This window comes from Toxotes jaculatrix, chromosome 13 (assembly GCF_017976425.1).
Source record: "Toxotes jaculatrix isolate fToxJac2 chromosome 13, fToxJac2.pri, whole genome shotgun sequence".
NCBI classification, from domain to species: domain Eukaryota; kingdom Metazoa; phylum Chordata; class Actinopteri; family Toxotidae; genus Toxotes; species Toxotes jaculatrix.
In genome coordinates this window covers 5,726,830-5,743,455 of record NC_054406.1, presented here as the reverse complement: position 1 = coordinate 5,743,455, position 16,626 = coordinate 5,726,830, and the positions used below count along the sequence as shown (strand labels likewise).

The window sequence follows — 16,626 nt, the reverse complement described above, 5'->3', positions numbered from 1 at the left end:
AACCATGACACAGAAATGCTAAAAACCATGGCCTCTGTTTGGACAGTGGAGGTTCACTGCTCTTCTCTCTTACACGAATCGTCAACCTCTCGGTGCAACATAAAACCTTTGACGTGGAGACCCTGCTGCAGTGTCTGTCTTTAAAAGACACACAAAAGATGGTTTCTCCTTAATGTCAAATGTAACACCTGCCTTTTTTGTAGTCTGTTGTGAGAAGCTTAAACAAGAACATCCCCTTCTAAATTATGAATTCATCTTTTTTCTTCTCACCCAGACATTCATTCATTCACCGTAAAAAGAGGACTGGATGGCCTCACTTTGCCTTACAGGTCTTCACATGTCAGGAGTGTGTGCACATATGTGAGGCAGGTAATTGTGTTGTGCTGAAAGTCCTCTTTTTGACATCTGACTTCAGTGTGGTCCATAGTTCTGGTGACAGGTACATTAGTGCCCACATACTGGCTCCAGGGTGGGAAAATAAACAAGGAACAGTTCAATCATGTGGTCCTTTGTGTGGAGCTTTGGAGGAATGGTGTTTTTCAAGTTGTCTTCCCTTTGTAGATTAGTCCCATAAACCGTCCATTTCTCGGCTGTTTTCCTAAGAAAAACTTGTCAGTATTAGGTAAAGCCAAGTCTTTGTTGCCATAAAGAAACATCATTTGCCTTTAAAAAAGTAAAATAAAAATAGAAACATATACATACAAAAGGGCACAAAACTGAAGCTTAGATAAGAAAGTCGCTAAGAAGTTCACTGTCAACTTCCATAGGTCACTTCTGACCAGAGAACATCTTAACAAGACTGCAGAAAAACTAATAATAATAACATAATAAATAAAATTCAGTTCAACAAAATGTAGCTAAAGACCAGGATTCAGTTGACAACTATATTTCCTTTCATTCAAATTCCATATTTTAAACCTCCATGCTTTCAAAAGGATCAGAAAAACCAAGGGAGTAAAATGAATATTTTAAAGCACCCAAAGTTAAAATCTTACTGGCTGACATATTCATGCCAACTCGAGTATGCACACATACTGAACAGCTCACTTGATAAATACATCATTCAAAATGGCTCCAGCCTAAAAATATGACTCAGTGAATCATTTATGGGTTAACAATCAAAGTTGTTCTCCAGGCATGAGGCAGCACAGCGGGACCGAAAACCTCAGACAAACTTCTTCGGTGAGCAGCTGACAGAGTAGGGAACAGAAAAAGGCCTTTAAAAAATATTTTTGCATCACCGTGATAATGGTTTGCAGCAGGTTTTTACTCCCTGTGCAGTGTTTTTACAGTTTAGGTACTGACCTGGTGCCTCATGATCTGAGACAACTGAGTTACCATTTACATAAATTATAGGCCTCACAAATACCACCTCACTTGGGTGTAATTTTACATAAAACAGATTCTCAAGGGGAAAGAGCCTAAATATGGTTTTGTGTTTTTTCAGTAGCACAAGACAGTGAAAAAGATTTTTCTTTACTGGTTTGATTTGACCAAATTCCATGGCAAACAGCTGGATTAGCTTCGTATTAAGTAGCAAGATCTGGAGCATATGTAAATAAGACATCTTTCAAGGATCTCCCTCGCACTATAAGACAAGTACTTGCTGTGTTTCTGAACTCAGTGCAAAAGGGAGATAGAGTAGCAGAGGGGAGAAAAGGGTGAGGACGACACGTTCAAGCAGGCAGAAGCAGAGAGGTGAGCATGAACCATAGCGCTGCGCTAATGTTTTCTTTCAACCCATTAATCTCTTGCTGGCCACGCCACAAAAACAGGACCTGGATGAGAAGGGGGCTGTAATCACACAGACTAAGCTTGCCAGTGGCTGACTGACCGCCCCTGGCCTCCCGTCTGCTCCATGAAATCCAGAGTTAAATTCACGCATGCCAGCCTCGGCCCCAACAAACACAACAGCACAGGACTGCACGCATATGAAAAAGAAGACAGATATGATATCGCCAGTTGAACAATAACTCTCTCTCGGCCTTTTGTTTGTATTGATAAACCACTGTAAAATATTCATAACAAGGCATTAATAATAATAAAGTTACTTCCTCTACATACTTTCTGTCAGATACTTTACATTTAATGTAAAACACAACCTTGAAGCCTAATAAGCACGTTAAAGTATCATTAAATAATTGGAGAGCCAGTTTTTTTTTAAATATTTCAAATCCATTATTGTTTGTATGCAAGTGTCCTAGCTAGCTACCTTTTCTTTGTTGGTGCGTAGCTACATGCAGCTTATTACTGCCACAAACCCTCAATCACTGGAACAGTGAGAAACAGTGAGTTGGAAGGAATATGTATCACATTGCTACACAGTCATGCATGAATGTACAGGCTCGAGCGTGTGCACAGAAAACAAAACGAGGACCCAGTCATTTAAACATTGCTCCATATTGCTATTTCCACAGGGTACTTTTAAGTAATTTGAAGGATCATACTGTTGTGTTTACAAGTTTTATCTCTGTAACTACCAGTCATATATTCTTTACATTTTTTTCTGACCATTTTGACCAAACTTAACACACACTGTTGTCTAAAATCTAATTGCTGGCTGAGCCATTTAGAGTTTCCTTAATTGTAACAAGGGAGCTGAGCCCCAACAGTGGAAAGAACAGTATGTGAAAATGTTTTTCCACATACACTTTCACTTCCTCTCAGTTTAAACTCAAACCATATGTATACCAGTATACATTCCTTTTGATAACACATGGCCTTAATAGATAGCTTCAGGCAGGAGTCATAGACTGTATATGGCAGGAGCCCACCATGGTGGAGCATAGCTCAATTAGCTGGGGGAGGGGTAAATGGAGAGCCACCGCAAAGAAGAAAGCAAGAGAAGAGGATGACCTGCAGGAAGAAGCAGAGGAAGAGCGTAGGAGGGTGGGATTGATGGATGACTTTGTTGAGATAACAGAGTAGTATCAATGCCGCGGGATGATTGGAGGAGAATCGCTATCTCCTCCTGAGTGCTGGAAGCAGGCATGTGTATTTCTGAATGTGTGTCTTTCATACTTATAGATACATGTACCTAGGCAACCAAGGCGAAACACACATGCAAGCACCACTGACACCACACACACACACACACACACACACACACACACATTTCTTCTTTCCATACATCCCAATCCATTCTGTAGTCATGGGCTTCAAAGTCGTGAAGCTAACGGGATGGGACCACCATGGTTAGTTAGGTAGAGACATGATCCATGTCCTGATCACAGACAGGAGGAGGTGAAGGGGGGGGGGGTTGGTGAAAGGAGAGGTGAGGGGAATGGTGGTGAAAGGAGCCAGTTGTAGGAAAGAGGAGGAAGAGGAGGTGAAGATCTCACATGGAATTGATAGAGACAAAGGGAAGCAAATCAAGAAGGAGAGATGGAAAACGGGAAGGGAGATGAAACGACGGCATGTCTTCGGAGAGATGTTGGTCCCTTTTGAAGAGGACACGGGTGCTGCTCAATCACAGCAAACTTCAAAGGCTCTTCATTAAAGCTTTGCCTGGAGACGGGAGCCCTCCTTCTCTCCCCTCTCTCCCCTCCATCCTCATCCTTCTTTTCTTCGCTGTCTGTCTCACTCACTCTCTCTTTCTCCCCCTGCCTCCACTCAGCCATTAAAAACAGCAGGTAGAGAAGCGAGTGAAAGAGAAGAAGAGCGAGGAAGAGACAAAAGGACACAAAGGGAGAGAGATGAGCCATGCAGCCAACAGAAAGCCACGTCTGTTGAGTCGAATGGGCAATGTCTTTTCCTAGAATCTGTCTTCTTTTGTTGTTGCTCAAGCTCAGTCTGTGATGTTGTCTTGCTCTTCTTCTTTGCGGCTTGAATGGATGAGTCAGAGACGGATGAAAAGGTGTGCACAGGCTTGAGTGAAGAATCAGAATAGAAACAGAAGCGAATGCTTCCGTGTTTGAAGCCCGCTGCGACAGGGCGATGTGTCACATAACTTATCAGCTGTCACATGAAAATGTGGTGTTCCCAAAAAGTCAATCTCTGGTTTTAAGAGTTTTGAATTTGTTTGACATAAAACTTAATCCGAAGAAGCACTGCGTACAATGTTAATACTCATCTTTCAGATTCTCGAAAATTCAGACTCTGCTGTCAATTAATAATCACCTGTTTTTGATTTGATTCTGCAAACACAACCGGCTTGAAATGATAATATGATACGTGTTTGATGCTGCTGATACGTTTGATCACTGCCTTTCACGCATGCATTGAGCACATCAGGTCCAATCAATGCCATGATGAAATATACACCACGCTGAGGAAAACTTTAGGGAGCAGCACAGCTGATCATTAGCAGGATGAAGACTACGCACATGAGTGCATCCTCCTGAGAACGCTACAGATAGCGAATCGGAGGAAAAAGAAAATGTCACTTTGCTCTGATTGGACACACAGTTGTGGACATCTGGCAAAATCTAATGAGAGAATATAGCCACATTGCCAAGATACAATTTTTGCACCAGTACTTGGATGTTTGTTCAGGCTGTCACGTCCATAGCATTTTGGGTATACAGTTGTCAGGATTGTTGGCTCGACCTATCAGAAGTACAGTAACACTGGCATCAAAGCCGCTGTCAACATATATTATTGATGCAATGCATTGCATTTGCTCCAGGTAAGAATTTTGATTAAAGGATGTTCAGTAGATTTACCTGTATTATCAGCTTGGGGCTACAAACAGAGCTTTTCAGCAGTTCAGGCAGGCACAGAAATTGTTTTATAGTCACATGTATCATTTACTATTTAATCAAATGTGACTTCAAACTATCTCTATCACCAGGTTAAGTTACATAAAAGCATTCATTCTGTCTGCATGATCCAGTGCTACAGCACTGCCTTAACACGGCAAATTTAACTCTCTCCACTTTAGATTTATGTAAATTTTGAATGTTTCTTTCAGTTTGTCGCCATTTCCATCACATTTTGCTTATCTCAAGCTCCGCCAAAGAGTTTTCTTGCTCAGGGCCAGTCTTTGTCAAGCTTGCTTTAATTAATACCACATCATCACAGCTCGAGTGCGTGTTAATGTTGAAATAAAGGGTTAAAAATCTTGAGTGACACACAGAGGATCCCAAATTTCACAAGAAAATCTGTAACTACCAATTTGACCAAATAAAAGGCACCAAGACCACAGGCTGAACTAACCCCAAATGTGGCTGATGATCCTGGATGCAGACACCTCTCCTAAGGTGGTGGTCCAGATCTGGAGCTCAGCACCTCTGCGGCCCAGGAGCTCCACAGGTTCTCGACAGCTTTTCGCTGCAGGGAGGACTGGTCAGATCATTACCAGTCAGGGGTGAGCCCTAGCTGTTAATGATCTGTCCAGTCTGTCCTAACCAAAAACATCCTTGCCTCACAGAAGTGGCTTGTAGCATCAGACACGCATCAGTGCATCCATCACCAACAGATTAATTTGACGGGACTCCTCCAGAGCTCAGCTGCCGCTGACTGCTGTCTTCATGACGGTTTCTCTACATCCCGACAAATAAGTGATTAACAAAACTAGGTCGGAACCTAATATATGGCTGGACCGTGTTTTATCTGTTTACTTCTGTCCTACTATCTGTGCACACATAAACAGTATTTTAATACAGCCAAATCCAAAATAAAGTAGTTCTCCTTTACATGCTTTTCCTGTTTCTGTGGAATATGGTGGATGAAAGGTGACTTATTAAGTCTGCATGTTGACCAGCAGTCACTTCCAAGCCATTTCCAAGCTGTGTCTATGTCAGCTGCCGTGTAGTCAATTGAATGAGATGCATAGAGAGGTGAGCCTGCAGAAAGAAAGCCCGACCTCGTGCCCAGTTGGCAAACACTGCCTGCACACGCCCCTCTGACGATGTCTTAGAAACTATTATTCATTTTGAAAGAGTAACACAAGGTCGGCTGACCGATGGTGTAACTTCAGCGCTCAGTCAGTCAGCGACAGACATGTTTATGGTCTGACCCCACTGTCCCAATACCGGTCAAAAACGTACTGAATATTAACAAATGTTTAATCTACCTACTACGCTACGACGTCCTCTGATTTTCTCTGTCCAGATATGAGTTCAGAGACACATCCACCTCCTTTCCCTCTGGTTTTAACATCCTGGAAAGGTGATTTATTTAGAGATATGAGACTTTCATCATACAGCGCTGCAGTGATTATGAGTACAAAGGCAGCAGGGCAAAGCCAGGTCTTCGAAAAGGTCTGGCAGAGTTCAGCAGCTGAAAAGTTGCCTCTTTCTGTGATGAATATATAATCAGACAATATAAAAGACAAAAGAAAGATGGGATCCGCATGCTGTGACTTTACTGATCCTTTTCACTGAAACGTGTATGCGTTTTATGACAAAGTTAATCCTGCGTCTTTCAACATCAAAACTCCTGGACTGATCTTTACTGGGTCTTCTCTGTTCACTGTAGTGGATAGATTTTACTACACAGAATACTCAGAGTAGCGAAAAGTGAATGAGTGCAGATGCAGTCTCTGTTACAGGGTCTAAACGCTGCTAAAAACCATAATTTAAACCATCGCTGAAATAAGTATTCCAGTGCCTGAAAACAGAGCGTTCCCATGGGCTCAAAGCGCAAATCCACATGACTTTTCCTCCCCATAGCTTCAGATCTAATTAGTATATAATGGTTATAAACGTTCCCATCACGGGCACCCTAATCAAAAACAAAACTTCCATTTTCCCTCAGTGGACCTCCAATGAGCAGGCTGCATTTTAATGAAATGATGGTAATATCATGTTGCAGGCTAAACCCGGGGAAGATGAGAAGTGTGTGTGTGCATGTTCGTGTGAGGGTGTGAAAGGGAATGAAATGATTTCCAAATCCTATCAAGAGGAAGCAAGGTGGCGCATTGGCATTCATTATCAGTCAGCATTTAATCAAGAAACTTGGTGATTAAGTGGCAAAGTGAGCAGCATGTCGCTCTTCTAAATTGAGTTTGTCGTGTGCGTCGAAGGTTATATTAGCCATTCCTAAATTGTATCAGTCAGAGTTGTGTAACATTCATCATCCCACTGGCAATTCTGCAGTTTTGTAGTGATCACCTTTTGTTTCTAGTGGTTTCTGAGAGCATATAATATAAATATGACTCCAGGGGTTGCAGTGTCTCTGTCTGCTGGTTAGTCCGCTGCTTTGGTCCAGAGGGAAATATCTCAACAATTGTTAGATTGATTACCATGTAATTTGGTTGAGGCATTCATGGTGTCCAGAGACTGATGCCTAATGATCCCCTGTCATGTGCCACCATGAGGTTGACATTTTTGTATTTTGATGAACCTACGCGGCAACTATTTATGGTTTGCCATGAAATTTGGTGCAGACATTTATGGTCCCCAGAGGATAAATGCTACCGACTTTGGTGATCCCTTAACTTTTCATCGAGCACTTCCAGCCTGTCAAAATGTTCACTTATTCAGTGACATACCTCAATGTCTACACGAGGGATTGGCACCAAATTTGTACCAATATTCATGCTCCCCATGTATTTTCATGACTTGCTGATGACCTGGCTATTTCCTGTTGCACCATTATGAGCAACACATTTATGGTTTACATGGATAAATTGTAATAACCGCGAAAATCCATTACATTTTCATCCGGCACCACTATCATGTCAAAAAGGTGTGTTTGTCTAGTACTTTAGTTCATGACCAGATACCTGCAAAAATAATGACATTCCCATCAGCTGTAGCTGTAAGTTTGTGTTTAGTGCTAATTAGCAAATGTCAGCATGCAAACATTATTATACATTATTAACTTGCTGACCTTAGCATTTAGCTGAAAGCATGGCTGTGGCTCCTCATGAAGAGAAAAAAAGTTTGCAAAGATAAGATGTTTGTTATCACTGAAGATTTAATGTCTCATGTCCTCATTTGTATGTTCTGCAAGTTTGTGGTAAATGGTACAAGAGCTGAATGTCTGTTCAGAACTTTTCCAATATTCAGTATTGGAGCTTGTATAGTTACAGCTCAGGCCCACAGCTCTAAATCACGTCAGAAAAACTGGAACAGCTGGAGTTTTTGGAGCTGAATGTTTAGATTTTCCTGGCTGATAATGTTTAAGGACATTGATGAAAATGACAGTTCAGCTGTGTTTGAATAACCAAGCAGAACATTGTTCGTCAGGGAGTGGTCGTCCCCTGGCGCAAAACATACTGTTACAAATTCACAATATGCTTTGTGTTCTCACAAGATGTGAAAACTATGATTTAACTTGATAAATCATTCTTAATAATCTCATTATTCCTTAAGCAAAGGGGATTTCAGTGTCTTGAGTCAACAAAATATGAGGTTATTAAAATAAATCAGTGCAATCACAGAATTTAATTGAGTGTGACATGGGTGAAATCTCTTTTATTCTTACAGAATAAGCTCATAAAACTTAAAAAAGATCCTACATAAAGAGAGGGCGTGAGACCAATCGTGCGAGCTCACAGTACCATCGTGTTCCCTCTCTCCTTTATCCAGCCTGTTAAATTAGACTGACCTACATGAAAGTGGAGCAAAAATTGGACATACTGTAATTCTGTTCTTTGAAAACATCATTAAATTGTCTCTGTTCTGTTGCAGGGGAGGGAGGAATCTGTTGTTAGCTGTCTGTCCACCTGTGTAAATAACAAAAAGCCTTGACTGTTGTAGAATTCACCACCACATTACAGTACATTTTCCTAAACAAAAATAAGAATCATGTACCGAGAGATGAGGGAGTCTCAAACACATTGTTCTATTGTTTTTTTGATTGATTCCTGCACCATGTTAGCTTTTGTTTTGCCAACAGAGTGCTGGAAAACCACTTTTCTCATCATCAGCATGTGTTAGTAGTAGAAGTCATTCCGCTCTTCTCCCCTCCCAAATGTGTTGTTCCTTATGCAGAAGCGATGGCATCATTTGCTAAATGTTCCAAACAAACTCAGCAACCATCGTACAATAGCAGCCAGAACTCCTAACCTAGTTCAGCTCTGTTTAATACTTTCAGCCAAGGAATTAAAATTGTTCAAATAACCCACTGGATCATTCAAACTAAGCAAAATTGTTGCATAATTAGTTCATGCTTCCCTGCCTAAATGTAAAAAGCATCATTAAGCTTTAAAACCTCAAGACCCAAATTACCTTTTTCTACATGAGTCAGAGTTTTTAAAAAGTGGAACGGTAATAAAGGAGATGGAGATTAAGCCCACACAAAAGTGCTACAAATTCAATGCATCGCAGCAATTTCATAACATTCAGACATGATTTACCTCCTAAGCATCTTTGAGCACTAAAACCTCTGATCCTAAGAAGTACTCAGCTGAGCTCACCTCCCTCACAGAGGTGAATTACACTGGCTCTGAGATTGCTTTGCTTTTAGGAGAGGTGAGGAAATACTGCTCTCGCTGGTTATCTCCTCTGTCCTCTTTGACCAGGCAAAGCTTCAATCCAGTGAAGAGCATTCGACAAAGGGAAAGCTCGTTTGACTTGGGCAGGACAGACACAGGAATCACAAAAGACAAGTGTCTTTACAGCAGAAATAACCAACTATAGCTGCTATAAGACAGACTAGCATTACTATTTACACATATTTTGTCTGGTATTTCTTCTCATCCCAGCTCCATGCTCTGCTAGTCCACCACTTTTGTCCACACTAAAATGTCTCAACAACTGTTTGATGGATTACCATGTAATTTTATACAGACATCCGTGGTCTCCACAGCACTTTGGATTGCTTTTAATTGGACTTTTTTTGGTGTGTTTTGCTTTGTTCAGTATTTTTATTTTAAATTCTCTTCTTTGTCAGGGAGTTCTTAGAAGCGAAACTAAAGTCAAAATTAAATTACATTCTTGACATCAGTGTCCAAAAAGAGTATGTGTTTTGGATTTTGTTCCTTATTCTGTGTTGTGTTGTGTTGTAGAAGTTTCTCCTTTGGAAAATGAGACAATGAGTCATCAATTTTTTTTGTCACCAATCAACTTTAATGGTACGTTGTTCGTAAGAGTCAGTTTCTTTGTTTGAAGCTATAAATCATCATACAGCAGTTGGTAGAGTTGAGGCATGTGGCAAAGACATCTATGACCAACGCCAGGCAAAAATATAGACTTGAGGTTAGAGCTTGGACTAAGACTTGAGCGTCATCATACTATAATTATCACTGTTTTATTTGCGAGGCTCGGGTTGGTGCATTGGCCTTATCCACTGCACTGTTGTGTCTGCTTGCTATGCTGCTGTACACTGTGTTTGGGTCAGTGAGGGCCTACGTGTCCACCCTAGTCAGGCCCAGGCTTAGTCTCCAGCCATGAGCTCTTATGAGGCCTGACAGCCTGTTTACCTTGGACGCCATTTCCTTAACGTTTCTGCATGGTTTGGCGCTGACTACCAGTTGATGGCCGACAGCTTTATTGAATTAGCTCTGCAGCTACAAAGGGAGAGAAAGGTGAAAGAAAGGGACAAAGGAAAAGACAGAAAATGAGAAAGAGGACGAAAGAAAGACGAAAAGGTTTATAAAGCAGTCTAAAAGCCATCCACCTATATCTTTGACTAACTGTGGTTTACATTTGTTCTCTCTCCTGACATAAACACATACTGGCCCTTTACTTAAACCTAAACAAAGCACAAACAGCACGTAAATCCTGGTTGCACTTTGACACAAACTTTAGACTAAAAGGGCAAACACATGCAACATAGCTGCACTGAGAGGAACAGACAGACTGGGAAATGTTTGTTAACTGCAACAGCTTCAATATACATGGCTTCTCCCATTGGCTCTCTGCTTCACCACCCCCCTAAATGGGTCCTATCAGAGTGGGATGTCTTGTACAAACTGCCTCTGGGTAAATATCACATACCATATCAGAACATACTGACCCCATTCCTTAGAAAACGGTAGAAAGAGGAGTATTCACTTAAAACAACATATCAGGAACCAGGGGTAGCTTTATCTTGTCTCCAATGATCTGCTTCCCCTCAGGTTAGACACAAGAGGAGACACAATGCATGCACGTGGACACTGTCAGTGTGACACGCTAACACGCATATGTAAACGCGCGCACTTTTGCAAAATGCAGTGATGCATTCAGATTCAGTTCCTCTTTCCTTTTCCGTCTTCAAAGAGAAAATAACAAAGGTGGTTTCATAAGTCTGAATATGAATAAACCCATTGTGATGAAGCAGCGTGTGCAGTCACGAGCCAGGAAATGTCAAATAAAAAGAGCTGCACCTAAACTTAAAAAAAATAATAAAAAATTTAATCGATTAATTGATTTGAATGACGTTTCAAGCTTCCCACCTAATTTTCATAATTGCTACATTTATTTAATTAATAAACAAAAAGTGAAAAAGAGCATTGTTACCTTTTCTTAATGAGCTGCTACTCTAGAAAGAGATAATCACACTTACTTTTTTCAGCACATAGGATACGAGCCATGATGTGTTTTGGGTGATGGCGCTGAATAAATACCAGTTAATGAGAATAAAGTTTCCCCCCTGAGAGCTCGTGTCAGCCTCACTGGTTTCTCTTTCCACTCACAGCACCACTCAAGATGTGCAATCCTGTGTGAGATTAATCCCCACCGTTACTCTAATCTCCCTCTGTAACAGGGTGAGATTAGGGCACTAAAATGATATGGTGGAGCGCATAACCACATAAAGATTACTCATCTGCACATTGATAATCCCCTTAGACTTTAAGTAACGTTAAGAGAGGGAATGTGCTGTAGAGTATTAAAGGCAGCCCTAAATTTTAAATGTACCGTGTTCTATTTAAAGATACAGCGATATACTTTTTTGAGGGCAGTTTTGCTGTGGGGTATTTTTTTTTGGCTTTAGTGTGAGCATAGTGAGAGAGTTTTACCTTTGAATAATTAGCCAAAGCGAGGACTTTGTTGGGAGACATTTTTTTAAGGTAGTTAATGAGCTGTATACAGCGAGACATCTGCTCTCAACGTTTCAGACAAAAACACTCTGTAACAGATCCCAGGAGAAATCTTTGCTCAAAGGTATTTATATAAAATGGAAAACATATAATCTCAAAGCCTCAACCTCCATAATTATAACAGAGCAGCATGACTGACACACTAATTGATAGTAGTACTAGTATGAAAGTGTATTTTCACTGCACTTTAAAGGAACTGTTCAACATTTTAGGGAACATGCTCATGTGACTTTATTGCCAAGAGTGAACAGGAGAAGATCTGTATGTTGAGTTTGGAGCTGTACAAACATCATAATGATCATAATTTCCCAGAGCCCACAGTGACACACTGGAAATACTTGTTTTGCCTAACCAAGAGTTTCAAGCTTCAAGCTCTGTGTGATTCGGTGATGATTTACCAAGATATTTAATATGTGTAGTTTTAAAACAAGATGGCACAAGCAGTTGGATATTAGGCCACAATGTTTATTCAGTAGTGTTGTTTCAACTTATAGGTACAATACTGTCAGCTTTTGTAAGACTAAAAAAAAGTTACCATTACAGTCATCCATGCTCACAGAATGCCAGTCAAGTCGTTTACACCCCTCCTTTGTGTAACACACCTGCCACATGCTCACCTTGAGCAAGTACATTTCCAAATGGTAGGCACTTTGAAGGTTTAAAACATTTGTGAATATACATTTATATATATTTATATATCTTTTCATATACTAATAAGCAATTGGACTCAAAGGTCAGGTCTCTAATAGAGAGAGAGAGAGAGAGGAAAAAAAACTAAGAGTGAAGAAAAAGAGAGAATGAGGAAACAACATCATGTGGCCATGGTGGAGGGGAGTGGGTATGAGAAGATGGTGGGAGTAGAAATACTGTGAGTCTTTGGGTTTTTCAGTATAGTTCAGTACCTTAGGTCCTATGACAAGAAAGGACAACAGAAATGGGGAAATTCTCACAGAGAGACTGAAAGATGAAGAGAGGAACATGAGGGATGGAGAGGTAGAGGGGTGAAACAGCTGCATGTGGGTGGTGTTAGGAGTTTAGACGATGTGACAGCATCTACTGTATCTACTTCACATTACTGTACAGCTGGAAAAGGCAACTTCACAAACCTGCCAGACAAAACACGTGTCTCTTCAGAGCAAGTTAATATAGACAATTTAAAAAAAAAAAAAAAAAAAAGGAAAAGACAGTAACCTTTGTTTTCCATTGATGTAGCTATGCAGCTACTTTGCAGCAGCCATTTTGTGGCCTTTTATTCGGTTAAACTCATTTGGGGATGCAAAATGGCATAAAAACAAACCGCTTGTGTAGGCTGCAAACCTGGCAAACAATCTCATCTTTAAACAGAAGCTATTTTGAAATGCCTGCACTCACCACTAAAACGCATGAATAGCACTCAATGTCAGTCTCAAAAACTATTCAAACGTTAACACTCGAGTCTTACATTTTCTGTGCAGCCTTATTTATCAATCCCTCTGAGAAACTAGGCTTCTAGAGGAGGGTTCTGGTGTTGTTTTTATGCAGAGGTATGTGCTCTGCATGTGGGGATTCAGCCCCGGCCTGGTTTGTTTGTGTCCAAGCAGTAGCAGGCCTTCTATGAGCAGATCTTTGGGCCTTAAGCATCAACACTGGGACACAGACAATGACACCAGGCTACCCAGGTGGCTCCATACAGCTCGGTGAGAAAGAGAGAGAGAGAGTGGATGGTGGGGGGAGCGTGGGTATTGACAGCCCAACTGGCCATGCTCCAATCTGATTAAAAAGAAGGTGGGAGTGAGGGAGGTTAGGGCAAACAGAGAGAAGGAGAGGGGGGAAAGAGATGTTAGCAGAGTTTGGTTGCAGTCAGTAAACTCAAGGGACACGCTGGGGAGGTAGGTGGCTTTGGGCCAAAAACACCACAAGCCACGGAGAAGAAACTTCACCCCAAAACACTAAACACACGCGAAGCTGCACGATAGCAGTGGGAAGCAAAAGCAGTGAATGTGCAACGTGAAAGAGAATGCATTTAAATAGAAAAGAAGTCCTGCAAGACATCAAACAGAAGCCAGATTTGTGATTTTTCTTGAGCCCTGACACACTTATTTTTTATCTTTTAAAGACCAATTCCTGGTATGAAAATAAAACGCTGTTGAAAAGGAAAAAAAAAAAAAGGCTACACTGAGAAGAGACAAACAAATCAACAAGACATAATGAAACGCCCACTAAAAAAAAAAAAAAAAAAAAAAAAAAAAATTGGAGTGAGAGCAAATAATAAACATTGTAACCTGAAGGGAGAACATTTACATTGACCGTTAACAGCGTTAATATGAAGACCAAAGAGCTTCATCAAAACTACAAAGGCATTTTTTTTTTAACATCAGAGATAAAAGATAAATTAATGTAATACACCTTTAGAGATCAACATCAGACATGCTAGGACAAAATAAAAAGAAAAAAAATGAACGTAGGATTGATACAGAATAATTATATTCAATTATTTCCACTTTTAAATTTTTTTTTCTTTACAAATAACATACTGCTACAGTTAAGAGTAGTCAGTGACTAAAAACAGCTTCTTTGACAGAAGACAGATGCGATTTACAGATCCTGTTTTCATTTTTTCAGCCTTTTCAAATAATACACAAAATGTTTAAATACACTGAGATTTGCCATAAAATGGGAAATGCTTGGTTTTCATTTTTAAAAAACAAAGAAGAAAGAAAAGGTCTTAATTACAATACTCTATGCAAAAGCTTTCCTTTATGCTATTTTTCCTTAATCGACTTGAAGACATTTTGTTGTTGTTTCTTGTGTTTGAACATATTTGCTGTTATCGTCGACTGCGACTGTCACTTGAGATTTGTCAATCTAGTGATGCGAGGGTGGGATTTTATGCATAAAACTCCTTGGTTGGGGCCTTCTGATAGGCTGCGCCGGAAGGTTTCCTCTCTCCCAGGTCATAGCTGCCCTCATCCTTCTTCCTCATGCGGTAGACCAGCAGGAGGATGAGGAAGATGGCGAACAGGAAGCCGATCACACCGCCTGCAATAACAGCTGAGAAAGGCAAAGAGAGAGAGAGGGAAGTTAACTATCAATGATCTGAAGTTAAAATCAATGTCTACTGCGTGTCCTCATGGAGAATGAGCATTCTTGCTGTAACAACTTATATGAATGGAGATATTCATGCAGGACTACGATGCATAGCATACGGTTCTGAATCTGGGCTCGACAGACCCCCGGTGAGACATAAACAGAAATGTTTGAGGTTAAACTTTGTGTAAAGGACATGTTGTAAACCAATAGGCCAGCAGTGAGCTATCATCAAGGGAAATCTGAATTAAATCCACCAAGGCTGTATTAAGAAATGCCCCCTCCAGCTTTGACCCTGACTCTCCTTACTAATACTCCTAACTCACCACATGGGCTTATTTCACTCTCCCTCCCAATTATGCCTGTATGAGGTTCTTTATAGCCTCCTAATCTGTTTAAGGTCTCTCCTGGTGCCTCAATCTGCCCTCTGCTCCACTTTAGGTTTCCACATGTTGACTGGCCCCATGGCCCCATGGGTAAAAATCCTGGCACACACCCAAATGCTGAGCTCCAAGAAGCAGTAACGCAATGCAGAGCGTATAAAAGAAAATTAGATTATGGGCAATTATTTTTATAGAATTCATACAGGAGATGAAGACTTATAGTTACGATCTAGAGGAGGAGTGCAGTGAAGGAGGTGGAGAAGGGAAATAAGGGTGGGGGTGACCAAGGCGTACACTTATTTCCACTTTCAAGGCCTTATCTAAAGACTTTATCATGGCAGTCCTATTTTTTTTCTATTAGAATCCCAGAACAATATACAAAAGATGAAATGCGCCTATCAATAGGAGAGAGATGTGTGGCGAGTCTGTCCTGATTTGTCCTTGTTGATGTTGTTTCAGCAGATTGCCAACACCAGATGGATATCACAACAAAGTAAAAGTGAGGTGCCAATCAATGTTTGCTTCAGACACACATGGAAAGAGAAACGGCATCAGAGAGCGCAGTGATTTTGAGTCAGATAATTTCCTTTCCACACTCTTTCATGTATTCAAAGCAGACAGCGCACACTTGAAACGCCCACAATGCTGTGAAATCTACAGGCTCCCACAGAGGGACACAGACAGAGTTTATTAAAAGTAATTATTTTGAGAAGTGGATTAGGGCGGGAGACTTTAGGGAAAATATTACCTAAAATTCCAGGGATTTGCTTTTTATCGGAAATATGCTGACATGTTGTAACATATAAGAATTTGAGAAACATGAGACTGTAAACAAAATAAACGCTCCCTCAGGTGAAAATAAATAAAGATCTCATTTAGAACACAAACAGGAGTTAAATTAATAGTCCTTGTGTATTCAAATTGATTTTTCAGGGAAGAAATGGTTTGATGTCTTTCGTACCTGCCAACACCTCTGTCCTCTGGAAGAGGTTTTCAGTGCGGACTTCAATGGCCTCCTGGGGTGAGCCGGGGGCACTAGTTGTACTGGTCAGCTGGTTCCTCTGCGTTCCTCCCACTGTAACTGGCACTGGTGCCTGGGTAAAGGGAAGGCGAGAAAGGAAAAAAGAGAGGGCTTAAATTTAAGTTTGCTTTATTGACAGCTGACTTTCACCTTCTGTCCTCCAGTATTCCTTGTCTGTGTGTTTAGGGGACTTGAGGTTCCATGAGTCTCCCCAGGTTACCTGATATCGCTGCACAAGAAAT

General features: G+C 40.8%; 1 protein-coding gene across 1 annotated transcript in view; it reads right to left on the bottom strand.

Annotated features, from left to right (window-relative positions):
* Positions 1-12,363: 12,363 nt before the first annotated feature.
* The window catches only part of sdc2 (syndecan 2), a 39,230-nt gene continuing 34,967 nt past the window's right edge, over positions 12,364-16,626 (bottom strand). The window contains exons 4-5 of the mRNA XM_041053751.1: positions 16,325-16,457; positions 12,364-14,944 (exon numbers count right to left, since the gene is read on the bottom strand). Of these exons, the coding sequence (XP_040909685.1) occupies positions 14,781-14,944; positions 16,325-16,457 (297 nt within the window). The 3' untranslated portion in view covers positions 12,364-14,780. The remainder of the gene's footprint in view (positions 14,945-16,324; positions 16,458-16,626) is intronic.